The following is a 13,807-nucleotide window of genomic DNA, read 5'->3' on the forward strand; positions in this document are numbered from 1 at the left end:
GCCCATTACTTGCGAGTTTCCATATGACTAACCAATCATTCGTTGATTACAGCTCCTTCAGATGTTATACTGCAAAGAACTGATCCCATTTTTTCTTCATTCTTAGGACTATGACATTTTGAAACAAAACGCTAGGGTATATCAACATCAAATTTGAACGTGCGAAGCGTATGGTTTTTCCATTGAGAAACTTTAATCGGCTATGCAAGGGGCCTAATATGTGGTGAGATTAGGGCCATGCATATACTCCCTCGTCCCGAATTATTTTGGAACAGAGGAAGTAGTTAATTAGTGTGTATGGAAGCTTTATTCAGTCTAGCAGTAGGAAGCACAATGCACTAAACGTTGAAACCATAACTGATTACTGTTACACACTTTACTCAGATGCGTAGGAAGCACGACACGCATTAACGTTGGGGACATGATTATCGCAATTCGTAGGCACGAGGTTGGTCAGGTGCACGCCTCTCTCCTGAGCGCCACATGCAATGTTGGGCGTACACCTGTCGGAATTCACGACCTTTAGACAAACTGCCTCTGTTGTATGGCGCTCTCAGCTCGATGCCTCGATGGCTAGCTGGAGAGAAAAGATCGCCGGCTTCTTTCAATAGGCGGTTGAACGCCTAGAATTAAACGGCGATGGCAACGGTCAAGGCCGGGCTGGCCCAGTAATGGCGAGAGATCTTTTATACTTCGTCAAAAAAAAGTCTCAACTTTGATCAAATTTAAATGCATATATAGACTAAGTGTACATTAAAATTTGACAAACTTGACGTCTTTTGTTGGACGGATCACTGTTTCTTTCTTGCGGCCGGCTATTGCATGCAAGCTGACGACGTGGCAGTTTAGGATCGTAGTAGCTTCTTCGATCGGCACAGGATGGACGGCGGCCGACGGCGTGGTTCCTCTCGTTCAACCGTCCATACTAGTGTACTAGGAAAGTACGCAGCCACCAGCTCGTCTCTTTTGTCGGCAAAGCAAAGCTACTGCTACCATGTCACAGGCCAAAAGTCCTTTGTCAGGCTGGCTTTCACTACCCGGCCCTTTCTCAGTTCTCCTCTCTCTCCCGGCGCCGGGAAGAAAAAGAGAAGGGAAGAGAACTCGCTAGCTAGCTGCTTCGCCGTCACGGCGTCACAACGAATTTTGGTACCTCCTCCCAAATCCCAGCTAGATCCACGTTGCATTCGGCGACGGTGGCCAGTAGAAACAAAACTGGAGAACTAAAGCTACACGGTCGCGTCGATCGATGGATCAAACGCAGCACATGCAGCAAGCAGCTTTTGCGTTGTGCCATCCGGTTTAGTCCCAGTTAAAAAAAATGCAAGTACAAATTAAGCTTGGTCACTGACAGTGAGATCGATCGATCGGCGCATGGAAGATCGGGCCATGGACCCATACATGCAGCCGACTCTATTTCTTTGACCGGACCAACCATCAGCTAGCTGCAGCACAAACAGTGAAGAAAGCAGAGACTACGCTCCTAAACATTGAAATACTTGATTTAGGTACTCCTTCGTTTCATAATTTTTTTCTCAAATTTATCAAGAATGAATGTATCTATTCCTAAAAAGTATTTAGATACATGTAGTATTTCGACAAGAATTATGAAATGGAGTGAGTATTTTACAAATTTCCTGAAATTCGGATAAGGTCAGTGTCCTTTTTATTTAGATGCTGCAACTAAAACCACTTTCTTTGGTTACAGCATAAACGAAGATAAAGTAAACATTTCTGGCCAGGAGTTAAGTTATGTGTCTTTTGTAGAGTTGGGCACTAATCCCTTCTGCAGGATAAGCTTTGCACTTAAACTTGATTAAATATCGATCGATCTTGGATCAAATCATCAAAAGGAACGAGCGCCTGTTCCGATAAAGGAAAAGCGGAACGATCAAAGGAATCTGGTCCTCCTCCTTTGCCTTTTTTTTCCTTCTCCGTTTTCTGGAGTAAAGGGGATCGGTGGATGTTGGATTTGAACCCAGAAGATCCCTAGGACTGTGCGAGAAGAAAGGAATGTCATCGATAGAAGGACCACACAATGCTCTACTCTACCTACGGCGTCCTAAATAAAGTAGACCATACTACGTGGCAGTCAGTGTGGGTATGGACGTTAAAACAGAAAAACCGAATTAACCAAATTGTCAGTTAATTCTGTTTCAGTTGCTAGTTTAATGTCCTTTCTTATTAACGGAACATGGTGTCATTGTACTCTGTTTTATCTCTGGTTAACCACGTTACCCCCAACTGTTTGCGCCATGACCCAAAACACCGATTTGTAAACTGTTATGTTTTGTACTCCGTAGGACTAAGCTGACCGTCTAGAAAAACAAAAGAGAAGACTTAGGCTAAATTACAACCAATGACTGTTAATTTGCAAGACTAGAAGTGACTCATATCCACTAATTCGCCACTAACACTGTCGTGAAACTTCACTGACACATTCTAGTTCTTCTTTTGGTTGCTCTCTCGCTTGCCTTCGTGCATTGCTTTTCCTATGCGAACACGGATTACAATATAGGTGCACATACACTACAACATGCACATACTTACATAATGTTTGCAGAAGACCAAAACTGTGGAGTCCCAACATTGATGAAGTCACCATAAGCAACTATAAATAGATACCTCGTTGGGAGCTAGCAACCATCAATTGATGAAGTCACCACCAAACAATATTCGGCACCTGATCTCTTTTTGCTGGCCAGGAAAAAAAACATGTGTTGCGAATGCTTTGGTGCATGGAAGGTGGATTTTTTTTTAAATGGAAGCTTTTTTTTACAGCCAAAAAAATGAAAGCTTATATTGATCTCAACGTTATATCGAGTGATACAATCAAAGAGCATCGTCACACCTCTGGCCTCTGCACCGAAACGCACACAGTTAAAGTACCACACCACAAACTTATTACTTCCTTCAATTCATTATAAGTGTCTTGGATTTAATACAAAGTTGTACTAATTTTGTACTAAATTGTACTAAGTTTGTACTAAATCCAAGACATTTATTATGAATCGGAGGGAGTACATCAAAAAAACATAACGGCTCTAAGCAGACTCAATCCAACAACTAGACCGTCACCCATGGTGGCTGAAAATGTCCCAGATCACTTGCTCTAGCTTTCTGCACATCATCAAAGCCATTTGGCGATCCATTGGCTTCAGTGGCATGGACCAAGTCCGGAACCAATGTGTGCATGGATATAATACTTGCATAGGAGAAATTAATTTCTTACAATTAAAAACATGATATTTTCTGCATAACCAAATTGCCCAACATAAACCTGCAGCCAACCAAAATAAGTGCTCTCAATTAACCCCCGTAACCAAGACCCAAACATACGGAAACTCTGCCACTGCAATATTAACGCTTGCTCTTGCTTCTATGTCGTTCGACGTTCCATGCTGAACTTAGTCATCACTGAGCAGATCTAAGGCTGGGGATGTGTCATGCATGTAGGAGTAGCATGGAAGGCTTGGATTTTTTTAATCTGGATTCGGATTGACTACGATACCATAAGCACATCTCTTTTTCCTTGATAAGAATATAAGCACATCTCATCTAGAGAAAAAGGAGCAGATGTATCATCTCGAATGAAAAAGACATGAGTAAAGATTAGAAACTATTTGGCAAGAGTCGCGACATCAAAAAAAGGGTCGAGACGTACAATAGTTCCATCCTCATGAGTCATGACAGAAATCATCCGGGAATTCTAATTTGACCAATGAACCTCGCCACGCTCTCGCTGAGATGAAGGCCTTGATTAGCCGGCGTACCGCATAGTCACGTAAGCCATTTTCCGAACATGTTAGAAATATTACTGAGAAAGTGAAATGTTGAAGGCATAGGCTACATGCCAAACCAGGCGAGCCATTTGGCAGTCACAACTTGTGACTTGCGAGGGTAAGGTACAGACAACATTCATACGACAACACTCGCACAAACATTGTCTACACGTTGTTTGTAGAAATACTAGAAACTCCGTAGAATTACAGACACCGTGCATAAAAGTTGGTTTAAAACCAAAGGGCGGGCCTACGTGTTTGATTACCAATTACCAAGCGGGTCACGACCAGCGCCTGATCTCAACGGTAATATAAGACGAAGAGGAAGAATCGCAATTTCGCAAAAGAAGCAAGCAGCGAAATCGAAGCATGCAGCAGAGGAAACAGAGGAGGCCCGGACCAGCTCTGCGAATCTGCCATCGTCTGCGAACGCCGGACGCTTCCCCAACCTCTTTTGTCCTCTCGCTGCTTATTACATCTCCACTCCATTACTCCCACTCCATTTACTCTCCCTCCAGCGTCAGCGACTAGCCAGCCAGCGATGCAGTCGTCGTCACGCGCTCTCGCGCACGCCAACAAGCCGCCGCGGAGCCACGCGCGCTCGCGCTCCCAGGCCGCGCAGGTGCGCCCGGACCCCGGCTCCATGGAGGAGCCGCTCGCGGATTTGGAGTTCGAGTTCCTGCCCGAGGCGTTCCGGTTCGACATGGCCGGCGGCCGCAAGGCGGAGGAGGTTGTTGGTGGGTTTGACAAGGTGAGGATCAGCATTGCGTCGAGCGACGAGGAAGGGGAAGGGGAGGCAGAGGCGTTGCCGAGGCGCTCGTTTTATGGGGCGAGCCACCCCCCGGAGCCGGTGGAGGACATGGTGGACTCCGTGTTCGTGCCCGTGGATCGCGGGCGGGGAGACACGAAGAAGGCTGCGGCGGCGGCGGCGGCTGTGAAGCCGGTGATTGTGTGGGACGCGTCGCCGCCGGTTAGCGGCGCGGCGAGCCCGCACGGCAGAAGCAGCACGGGCGGCGACAGCTCCAGCGGCGCGGTGGCCTGCACGGTCACCAGCATGGCGCCGAGCGGCACCGCCACGAGCCGGAGCGCCAAGACCAGCGTCAGCAGCAGCAGCGCCGCCAGCAGCGACTGGAGCAGCCACGGCACGTCCGGCGCCGGCGCGGGCGAGGGAGGGAAGAAGCCGCACAAGGGCGGCGACCCGAGGTGGGCGGCGGTGGTGGCCGCGCGCGCCCGGCTCGACGGGGCGCCCCTCGGCATGTCCCACTTCCGCCTCCTCCGCCGCCTCGGCTGCGGCGACATCGGCACCGTGTACCTCTCCGAGCTCGCTAACAACAACAACAACAACAACAACAACAACAATGGCGGCTGTGGCTCCCCACCGTCGCCGTGGTTCGCGATGAAGGTGATGGACAAGGCGGCGCTGGCGCAGCGGCGGAAGGAGGCCCGCGCGCACACGGAGCGGGAGATCCTGCAGCTCCTGGACCACCCGTTCCTCCCCACCCTGTACGCGAGCTTCGAGACGGACCGCTTCGCGTGCCTCGTCATGGAGTTCTGCCCCGGCGGCGACCTCCACGCGCTCCGCCAGCGCCAGCCGCGGAAGCGCTTCCCGGAGCACGCCGCCAGGTTCTACGCCGCCGAGGTGCTCCTGGCCCTCGAGTACCTGCACATGCTCGGCGTCGTCTACCGCGACCTCAAGCCGGAGAACGTGCTCGTCCGGGACGACGGCCACGTCATGCTCTCCGACTTCGACCTCTCCCTCCGCTGCGCCACCGCCTCGCCCACCCTCCTCAGGCCTTCCCCTCCCAACCCAGGCGCCGCTTCCGCCGCCGCCTGCGTCCAGCCCACATGCTTCATGCCCAAGATCTTCGGCAAGAAGAAGAAGAGCGCCGCCGGCACCACGGCGGCCAGGTCGCCAAAGAGCGGCGAGAAGCAGCATGGCGGCGCCGGCATGCCGGAGCTGGTGGTGGAGCCGACGGCGGCGAGGTCGATGTCGTTCGTGGGGACGCACGAGTACCTGGCGCCGGAGATCATCAAGGGGGAAGGCCATGGCAGCGCGGTGGACTGGTGGACGCTGGGCGTGTTCCTGCACGAGCTCATGTACGGGAGGACGCCGTTCAAGGGGCAGACCAACCGCGCCACGCTCTTCAACGTCGTCGGCCAGCAGCTCAGGTTCCCCGAGGACGAATCGCCGGCGACGGCGACGAGCGAAGCGGCCAGGGACCTCATCAGGGGCCTGCTGGCCAAGGAGCCGCAGGGCCGGCTCGGGGTGAAGAGGGGCGCGGCGGAGATCAAGCAGCACCCGTTCTTTCAAGGTGTCAACTGGGCGCTCATCCGGTGCAGCACTCCCCCCGGCGTGCCGAGGGCCCCCGTGGAGCTCGTTGTTGTAGCGCCGGCGGTGCCTCCTGCACCGCGACCAGTGAAGCCGGCGCCGGTGCCGGTGAACAGGGTAGAGATGAATTACGGCGGCAGCAAGAGGATAGCGGATGATCATGTGGAGTCCGGAGGGAAGTTCCTGGACTTTGAGTTCTTTTAGGGGAGTTTGCTTGTGTTCTTGCAGAAATTCTACATCAACACCTCATATTGGCTGAGATACTTAGTTCTGAAAATGTTGAGTTGTTGTAGTGAAGCATAGGCAATGACATATCTGACCAGTTTTAATCGTGTTTCTTAATCACTCTCTTGTTTGGAATTCCCTTGGCTGGAGTACGATTTTAAATTGCCTTCGACATTGGAATTCAAGCCTTCAGCAAAAAATTCCATATTCGCGCTTGCTTTAAACCTTTTCCTGTGGAATTCTCGTGGATTTTGCGCATTCCAGAAAGGACTCGATAAACATCAGATATTTCCTTGCAATGATAGTATCCCACAAGATGTTGCATGCAAACATATGTAGGTCTGAAAAGATGAAAAAAGGAAAATAAGATGGTGCGGGTTTCGTGGCTCACCAGGAAAACCCACTGCTTTGTATTCAATCTAGAATACAAACTATGGGACAAAAAACCTGGTGCACCAAACTACCCTGTTACAGAAAGAAAAACAGTCTCAGCAGTAAAAGCCTAAGCTGCTGTTCTTCGTCAGAGAAAAGCTCAGGCAGTTCTCAGATCGGCGAGGCTTCAGCGCCATCAATGCCTTGCTTGATCTCATAGCATCCTGCGATGACTGTAGCTGCAGTCCTGTCCAGAAGTTGATATATAATCAAGGAGGAACGAATGAATGATAATAATCTCAATTGGGCTAAACACATAAGAGTGCAGGTATAATGCTTGACAGTGTTTGGAGTACCTTCCAGCAGAACACTCCAGGAGGACTTCTGAAGGTTGGAACTACTTCTTCTGGCGCAGGCTCCTTGATCTGATCCGACCTGCATCTCTTCACTGGATTCTGTGAGAGGTTACCATGTTTCTCCTGCTCGTGATGTTGGCCTTTCTCCTTCCTGCTCCGACGTCCTCCGTGTTGTTTTGCTGCTCGCAAGGGTCCTGCCGTCCGTCCCTTGCCGATGTGCCTCTCCTCCCACTTGGACGAATCCAGTTCAGTTTCTTCTCCTCCAACAACAAGCACCCTAGGCAGAGTGCGTTGTAATGGTAATGAAACATCAACCGTGGTGCCTGTATCAGAGGTAGTAGTAGGAGCCTTCAGACTTTTGCTCCCTGTCTTTTGTAGACCCCAGCTTGTTTATCCGCGGCCTATAGTTGGTCGGGTCTCGTCTAAAAGTAATGTCAAGATGCTGGCACAAGACAATGTTGAACAAAGGAAACGAAATTAGCGCACGAAAACAGACATGGAGAAACTAAAGAGGAAATAACAAAAAAAAAGTAACACTAGAAATAACCAACTTGAACTGGCATTGTTACTATTTTTGACGGAAACTGGTATTGTTACTATTAACTTGTACTGATAACTCTTGGCAGTTGCACTTACTGATAAAAATTTATTCATTCCAGATTGCAAAGACTGCGGTGCATTGGCAGTACAGTCGACAGAAGGCCGTCCCTCGAAAACGACAACCTTGTCAGCTAAGTAGGTCGCCATGATGAAATCATGCTCAACAACAAATGCAGTTTTCTTTGCATGAAGTATGAATCTTTTGATAACTTTTGAGGCAACAATACGCTGCTCTGAATCAAGAGATGCACTTGGTTCATCGATCAGATAGATATCTGCAGGCTGAATAACAACTGTAAAGTTAGTATCTATAAGCTGAGAGCATTTACATTCGTCGTCTGAAACTCAGACATGCATACTAGTATGAAAACTATTAAACAAATTTAAATAAAGACAGAAAGGCACAGTTACAAAAGCAACATGGGAGGGAAGACACTGAGTACATTAAGTACGCAAAAAAATGCCTTGATCTAAAATCTTGAATATTTTAAAACCACAGATCATTTTTTTTCTTGAACACACGCCAAAATGCGTGCTGTTTTGTATTAGAACTTTAGAAGAATAAAACAACGCGCAAGGTTATAAAATCAACGCATAAAACAAAAAACCAAAACACCTAAGCTGATGAAACAGTACGGGCTAACAACCATAGAACACGTAAACATCATATACTTTATTTTATTAAAAGCATTCTATTTTCGACATACTAAGCAAAGTTCAGGTAAAAGTAGAAAATACCTTTCCAAGGCAAAGACATAATGCCACTCTTTGGCGTTCTCCACCAGATAAATTTATAATTTCCTGGTCCATGAGTTGCTCAATTTGTAGTGGTTTCATGACATCAGACGTAAACTGGGGATAAGTATACGAATCCCGTATTTTCAGATGAAGCAATTGCCTGACTGTTCCCTGGAATTTTGGTTTAAGCTTCTGAGGTTTGTGGGACACATAAAATTTCGGAATTTCAGTATCAGTTCCTTCCACAGTATCTGGCTTCTCCAGCCCAGCCTGTCCAGTCATGACAAACAATGAACATGAGATACCAAATGCTTCATTTGTTCTCTGCAAATTAGATCACTAAAGAACCATGTTATGGTAAACTTTTTATAAATCAGAACAAATATATAGCGCATCATCACCAGAAAGACTAGTAAATCCTTAATTCCTTGGTCACACATCTTTCAGATAGCTGGCAGTAGTTGAAAATATTTTGGACAAAGAAATTCAGATAACAAAAGTGTAAACTGAATTAAACTAAGGCCCAAATTGATAACTACAACAAACTCAATGATATCAATTAGGTTTCTAGCAGCACATCAAATTCAAATAAGAAAAATGAACATCAATTTCTGACATGAGTCAATCTAGTACTCCCTCCGATCCATAATAAGTCTCAAATTTAGTACTCCCTCCGATAAGTCTCAAATTTAGTACTCCCTCCGATCGATATTAGTTGTCGAAATATTACATGTATCTAGACGCTTTTAAAACATAGATACATTCATATTTGGACAAATTTGAGACAAGTAATATGGATTGGAGGGAGTACAAAGTTGTAGTAAATCTGAGACACTTATTATGGATCGGAGGGAGTAGAAAATAACGTAGGCAGTACATAGTGCATACCACTAGACTACTATAAGCAAACTAACAATTCTAATTCAAGAGTAGTTATTCAGAATTTGAACAGTATTAGGTAACTCGCTATAATTTCAAGTGTTAGAGAAAACACAAAACTGTACATATTCCAACCTTCACGTGCATCATCATTGTAGATAATGCCAGACTGTAGTTGTCCACAACATACATCAAGAGCACAAAGTTCCATTGTATCATTTAATATATTAGCACTATGTAGTATTTAGAGGTTCGATGACATGGTATAGAAAATGTGACAGAGAGATGGGAGGAGGTGAAGAAGAGGGGTGGAGAGAGATGTACCAGCATTTTGATGAATGTAGTTTTCCCTGTTCCGTTCTCACCAAGCATCACAACAATCTGAGAATCGGTGAATTCGCCTTCCATGACAGTCAGCTTGAAATTATCGTATGTTTTGGTCATGGTAGGGTACTTGTACCGCTGGTATGTCTCAATCTCTTCAGCATTTTCCTGGACCTCCGCAATCTAAAAAGAGGATACTAGTATAAGGGCAAAGTTTCATCACTGAACAGGAACCTCAAATCATATATGCATATGTTAACCTACCTTAAATGTAAGAGATTCATTTCGAAACCGAAGATTTTCTGTTGGAACAAAACCAGCCAGGAAAACATTGATACCTTCTCGCACCGAAAATGGCAGCGTAACTACACCATAAGCTCCTGGCTTCCCATATAAGCAGCAAATAAAGTCGGACATGTAATCTAAGACACTCAGGTCATGTTCCACAACAATGACATAACTGAAAACAAGATCAGATTGTGAGCGCTTGATACAAATTTTATTAAAGCTTTCCATGAAAGATTTGGAAGACAATCATGACAAATATGGCATACCTGTTTGTTCTAAGCAAGGATCTAATAACTTGTGCAGCCTTAAGTCTCTGCTTAACATCGAGATAAACCGATGGTTCATCAAACATGTAAATTTCTGCGCTTTGTGCAGCAATGCCTGCTATTGCAAATCTCTGCAGCTCACCACCAGAAAGATCTTGTATATTCCGGTCTAGTAGTTGGTTCAGCTCAAGGTCAATGCATAACTGATCTATCATACCCCTCTGGTCTAATCGCTCAAGTAGTTTCCCTACATTCCCTTGAACTTTTTCCGGAATGCGTTCAACGTCTTGGCGCTTTATAATTGCCTAAGAAGGATCAAAAGTATTAAATAGTAAAAATAATTAGATATTATATACTGTAACAGACTGTCATAATATGTCATAATTTCATATATTTGTGTGTCAGTCCCTAACTAAGGGTACAGTACCACTCCCTCCGTCCCATAATTCTTGTCGAAATATTACATGTATCTATATGCTTTTTAGGAATAGATACATCCATTTTTGGGCAAATTTGAGACAAGAATTATGAGACGGAGGGAGTAATAACTATAAGCATTGAACAATATCAGACGATGTACACTTGTATGACTAAATGAATGGGTGGAAGGGAAGATTGCTAGTTTTCTACTCCCTCCGTTTCTAAATACTTGTCGCTGTTTTAGTGCAAACTTGAACTAAAACAGCGACAAGTATTTAGCAAAGGAGGGAGTACTAGCTTAGTGACTTGCCTGTTTCCATTGACTATTTGGGTATTGCAGAGCATCTCATATGATGGTACAGAACAGAGAAGGAATATATAAATGTGCCGTGTAAAGAGAATATCAAGAGCTTGTTGCCAAATACTACATACTAACAAAACCTACGTGAATGACAAACACAATGAGTAAAATGTACCTTGAGGTTGTCCTCCAGCATACGTGTAAAGTAATTCTGAAGTTCAGACCCCCGAAAGTAAGTAAGGATTTCCTGCCAATCGGGTGGATTCTGCAAGAGAACAGAAATGCAAAGGTAAACGATCTTTTGTGCAGTTCATAGAAAAAGAGAAACCAAACAAACATTTTATCCCAAAGCAAAACTCAGTTGCAACCGACAGTTGAAAAAAACAATCAAGTAGGAGATAGGAATATATACTTTGAATCTTCCCAAATTAGGCTTGATCTTGCCTTGTAACACCTTAAGTGCTGTTGACTTTCCAATTCCATTGGCTCCGATAAGGCCCAAAACTTGGCCTGGTCTTGGAACCGGCAACCTGCAAGAGCTAAATCAGTAATTATGGAAAATGGCAGCTTCAAGCCATCAGATTAGAAGCGCACGTAAATGACAACTTTGGACAAAGAAATTAAAGTATGCCTGTGCAATTTGAAGGTATTTGCCCCATAGCGATGAGTAGTATCTTTGTCCAAATCTTTCGGGAGGTTAATGATCTGGATGGCATCAAACGGGCATTTCTGAAGCACGGATAGCAGACAGCACAAATGCATCAGAAGAATATCATATCCACAGTAGATGCACAAACCATACCATAAATCTTTAACAGCTGCATCAAGTTTAATTGCAATGCAAATACCTTAACGCAAATACCACAACCAATGCACAGCTCTTCAGAGATGAAGGCAGACTTGGACGTCGGATTAACTTCTATGCAATGCTTCCCTGCACAACAAACCATCGAAATACGTTGTCGTAATAATAAATCCAGTTCAAGCCAGTAGAGTCTACAACTTATGCATAGTGCTAGAATTGATCTCCAATTAGAATAAGATCTTCTTCACAACAGACTAGCGTACAGTTAGACGATTAATCATGTCAAAACAGTTACTGCCGATCGGGGGATGGTGGGCAGCAGTTGTTAGTGCTCAGTAGCACTAGTACAAGTGTACAACTACAGATCTGAACCGGAACAGGCGGGGAAGGCCGAAGGAATCGCAAAGGGAAGACGCTGGAGGGGAGATGGGGCGACGCGGTGATCGTGTCCTTGTGGGGAAATCGAGGTATCGAGGACATGGGCCCCCGCGAATTGGCGGCAAGATCGAGATCACGAAGCGAAGAAGAGCCTCGGGATCGGTCAACAATCGAAAACGACGGCCCGAGCTTACCGGTCTTGACGACGGGGCAGCTCTTCTTGCACTCCTGCCGGCACTTCTTCGGCTTGCACCTGTCCTCGTTCAAGATCGCGATACGCGTCGTAGCCATGGCGATGCGGCTGCGGGAACCCTAGAGTTGGGCGTGGCGGCGGGGGTAACAAATTCACAACCGAACCGGGTTTTCTATTACAAATCCCCTTTTTCATATATTTCCGTTTTGTGAAATATCATGCGCGGAGTACTAACAATGATCACATCTCACAAAATATTTCACGTAATTAAGTACTAGGAGTATCAATAACTGTTACACGACGAGATTATCCGGCGGCGCGCCGGCGTCCGCCGGGCTCCGGTGCCGCATGAGCACCCGCAGCTGCGCCCGCTGGCACTCGAGGTTGGACACCACGTCCGCCCGCTCCCCGCCGCGCGGCCGCACGCGCACGGCCCTCGGGAACTCCACCGACCCCTTGATCCCTCTCCTGATGTGCGGGTTCTCGCCGCCGCCGCCGCCGGTGGTGGCTTCTCGCCGGTGCGATTGGCCGTGCTGGCCGCTCGCCGGACTCTGCTGGCCGCTCGCCGGGGTCCCGGTTGGCTTGCCGATCGGGCTGCCGGCGCCGCCTCCGCTGCTCCGGCAGCAACTGCAGCGATCGGCGGTGGCAATGGTGGCACGGTGGCCGGCGTCGGCGACCTCCCGGAGCGCGTCCTCGACGGCGGCGCGGGCGTCGGCGAGCTTCATCCGGACCCGCTCCTCCCGCCACAGCTCGGCGACGCGCAGCATCCGCCGCTCCTCGTCGACCTCCTCCTCCCGCGCCCTGGCGAGGCCGGCCGCCCTCGCGCGCTCCGCCTCGCCGCGCCGCCGCTCCTCGGCGAGCTCGGCCGCCAGCGCCTCGTTCACTGTCTCCACCTTCCGCCGCATCCGCCTCTCGAACTCCAGCTCCGCGCCGAGCTCCTCCACGCGCGCCACGAGCTCCGACACGCTCACACCGCCGTACCCTCCGCCCAGCCCCATGGTCTGCCGTTCCATGCCGTCGCCGTCGTCGAAGCTCGCGACGATCATAGACGTACGTCCGCCGCTCCTTGATAATTCTGCCGAGCAGGGGATCGAGAATGACAGGACGAGCCGGCGCGCGAGGTAGAGTACGATTTCGTGGGGTTGCGATGGATAAAGCTTGCAACAAGTAGCTAGCCTAGCCTAGCAGCACGAGGCGAGAGTACTGCGAGACCAGGCCTGCACCTGCAGCGCCATGATTGGGGCGCGCAAGGCGAAGATTCCCGGGGATTGCTCTCCCGCGACGAGCACACACCTACGCCATCTTTCCGAGCACGAGATCCAATTATTCTACACTTGCTTGCCGGAAAAAGGGGTTTAGCTGCTCCTGCTGCCTCCGATCGAGCCTTGCCTTTGTGAGCTGTAAAAGGAGAAGAAGGTGGTCACGCGTCTCACATGCACGATCTCCGTGCTGCTGCCTGCTGCCATCATGCTTCACGATCCACTTCAGGAAAAATTCGGAACAACCACTGGGACCTGAACGAAATGCTTGTTACATCTGGCCCAACCTGAAGCG

General features: G+C 47.9%; 3 protein-coding genes across 5 annotated transcripts; 1 reads left to right on the plus strand and 2 right to left on the minus strand.

The window, feature by feature from the left end:
- The first annotated feature begins 4,140 nt into the window (after positions 1 to 4,140).
- Positions 4,141 to 6,505, plus strand: LOC100832051 (serine/threonine-protein kinase D6PK). Its single transcript, XM_003572034.4, has one exon. The coding sequence runs from the start codon at positions 4,321 to 4,323 to the stop codon at positions 6,310 to 6,312; it is 1,992 nt and encodes a 663-aa protein (XP_003572082.1). The 5' UTR covers positions 4,141 to 4,320; the 3' UTR covers positions 6,313 to 6,505.
- A 99-nt stretch (positions 6,506 to 6,604) lies between these two features.
- LOC100832346 (ABC transporter E family member 2) lies at positions 6,605 to 12,498 on the minus strand. 3 transcript variants are annotated; one of them, XM_014901468.2, is made up of 12 exons: positions 12,255 to 12,498; positions 11,726 to 11,811; positions 11,509 to 11,606; positions 11,290 to 11,407; positions 11,053 to 11,142; positions 10,157 to 10,461; positions 9,867 to 10,062; positions 9,603 to 9,785; positions 8,400 to 8,669; positions 7,698 to 7,943; positions 7,062 to 7,503; positions 6,605 to 6,944 (listed from the first exon to the last, which is right to left on the minus strand). In XM_014901468.2, exons 1-11 carry the CDS (start codon positions 12,349 to 12,351, stop codon positions 7,390 to 7,392), a joined length of 1,803 nt encoding a protein of 600 aa, XP_014756954.1. In that variant the 5' UTR covers positions 12,352 to 12,498; the 3' UTR covers positions 6,605 to 6,944; positions 7,062 to 7,389. The 3 variants fall into 3 exon arrangements, with proteins under 3 accessions (XP_014756954.1, XP_003572083.1, XP_010235001.1); XM_003572035.4 differs by having other exon boundaries at positions 6,605 to 6,952; XM_010236699.3 differs by lacking the exons at positions 10,157 to 10,461; positions 11,053 to 11,142; positions 11,290 to 11,407; ... (1 more) ...; positions 11,726 to 11,811; positions 12,255 to 12,498 and having other exon boundaries at positions 6,605 to 6,952; positions 9,941 to 10,058.
- On the minus strand, positions 12,422 to 13,732 carry LOC100832662 (protein BRANCHLESS TRICHOME). Its single transcript, XM_003572036.4, has one exon. The coding sequence runs from the start codon at positions 13,297 to 13,299 to the stop codon at positions 12,547 to 12,549; it is 753 nt and encodes a 250-aa protein (XP_003572084.1). The 5' UTR covers positions 13,300 to 13,732; the 3' UTR covers positions 12,422 to 12,546.
- Between the last annotated feature and the right edge of the window lie 75 nt (positions 13,733 to 13,807).

Source organism: Brachypodium distachyon, chromosome 3 (assembly GCF_000005505.3).
Source record: "Brachypodium distachyon strain Bd21 chromosome 3, Brachypodium_distachyon_v3.0, whole genome shotgun sequence".
NCBI lineage: Eukaryota > Viridiplantae > Streptophyta > Magnoliopsida > Poales > Poaceae > Brachypodium > Brachypodium distachyon.

Bases quoted from the DNA above. Each gene is read 5' to 3' on its own strand.
- LOC100832051 (XM_003572034.4), top strand. From the start codon at position 4,321: ATGCAGTCGTCGTCACGCGCTCTCGCGCACGCCAACAAGCCGCCGCGG.
- LOC100832346 (XM_014901468.2), bottom strand. From the start codon at position 12,351: ATGGCTACGACGCGTATCGCGATCTTGAACGAGGACAGGTGCAAGCCG. The intron at 11,812-12,254 runs GTAAGCTCGGGC...TTTGTTGTGCAG, and splicing joins CTGCCCCGTCGTCAAGACCG to GGAAGCATTGCATAGAAGTT. The intron at 10,063-10,156 runs GTATGCCATATT...TCTTGTTTTCAG, and splicing joins TCCTTGCTTAGAACAAACAG to TTATGTCATTGTTGTGGAAC.
- LOC100832662 (XM_003572036.4), bottom strand. From the start codon at position 13,299: ATGATCGTCGCGAGCTTCGACGACGGCGACGGCATGGAACGGCAGACC.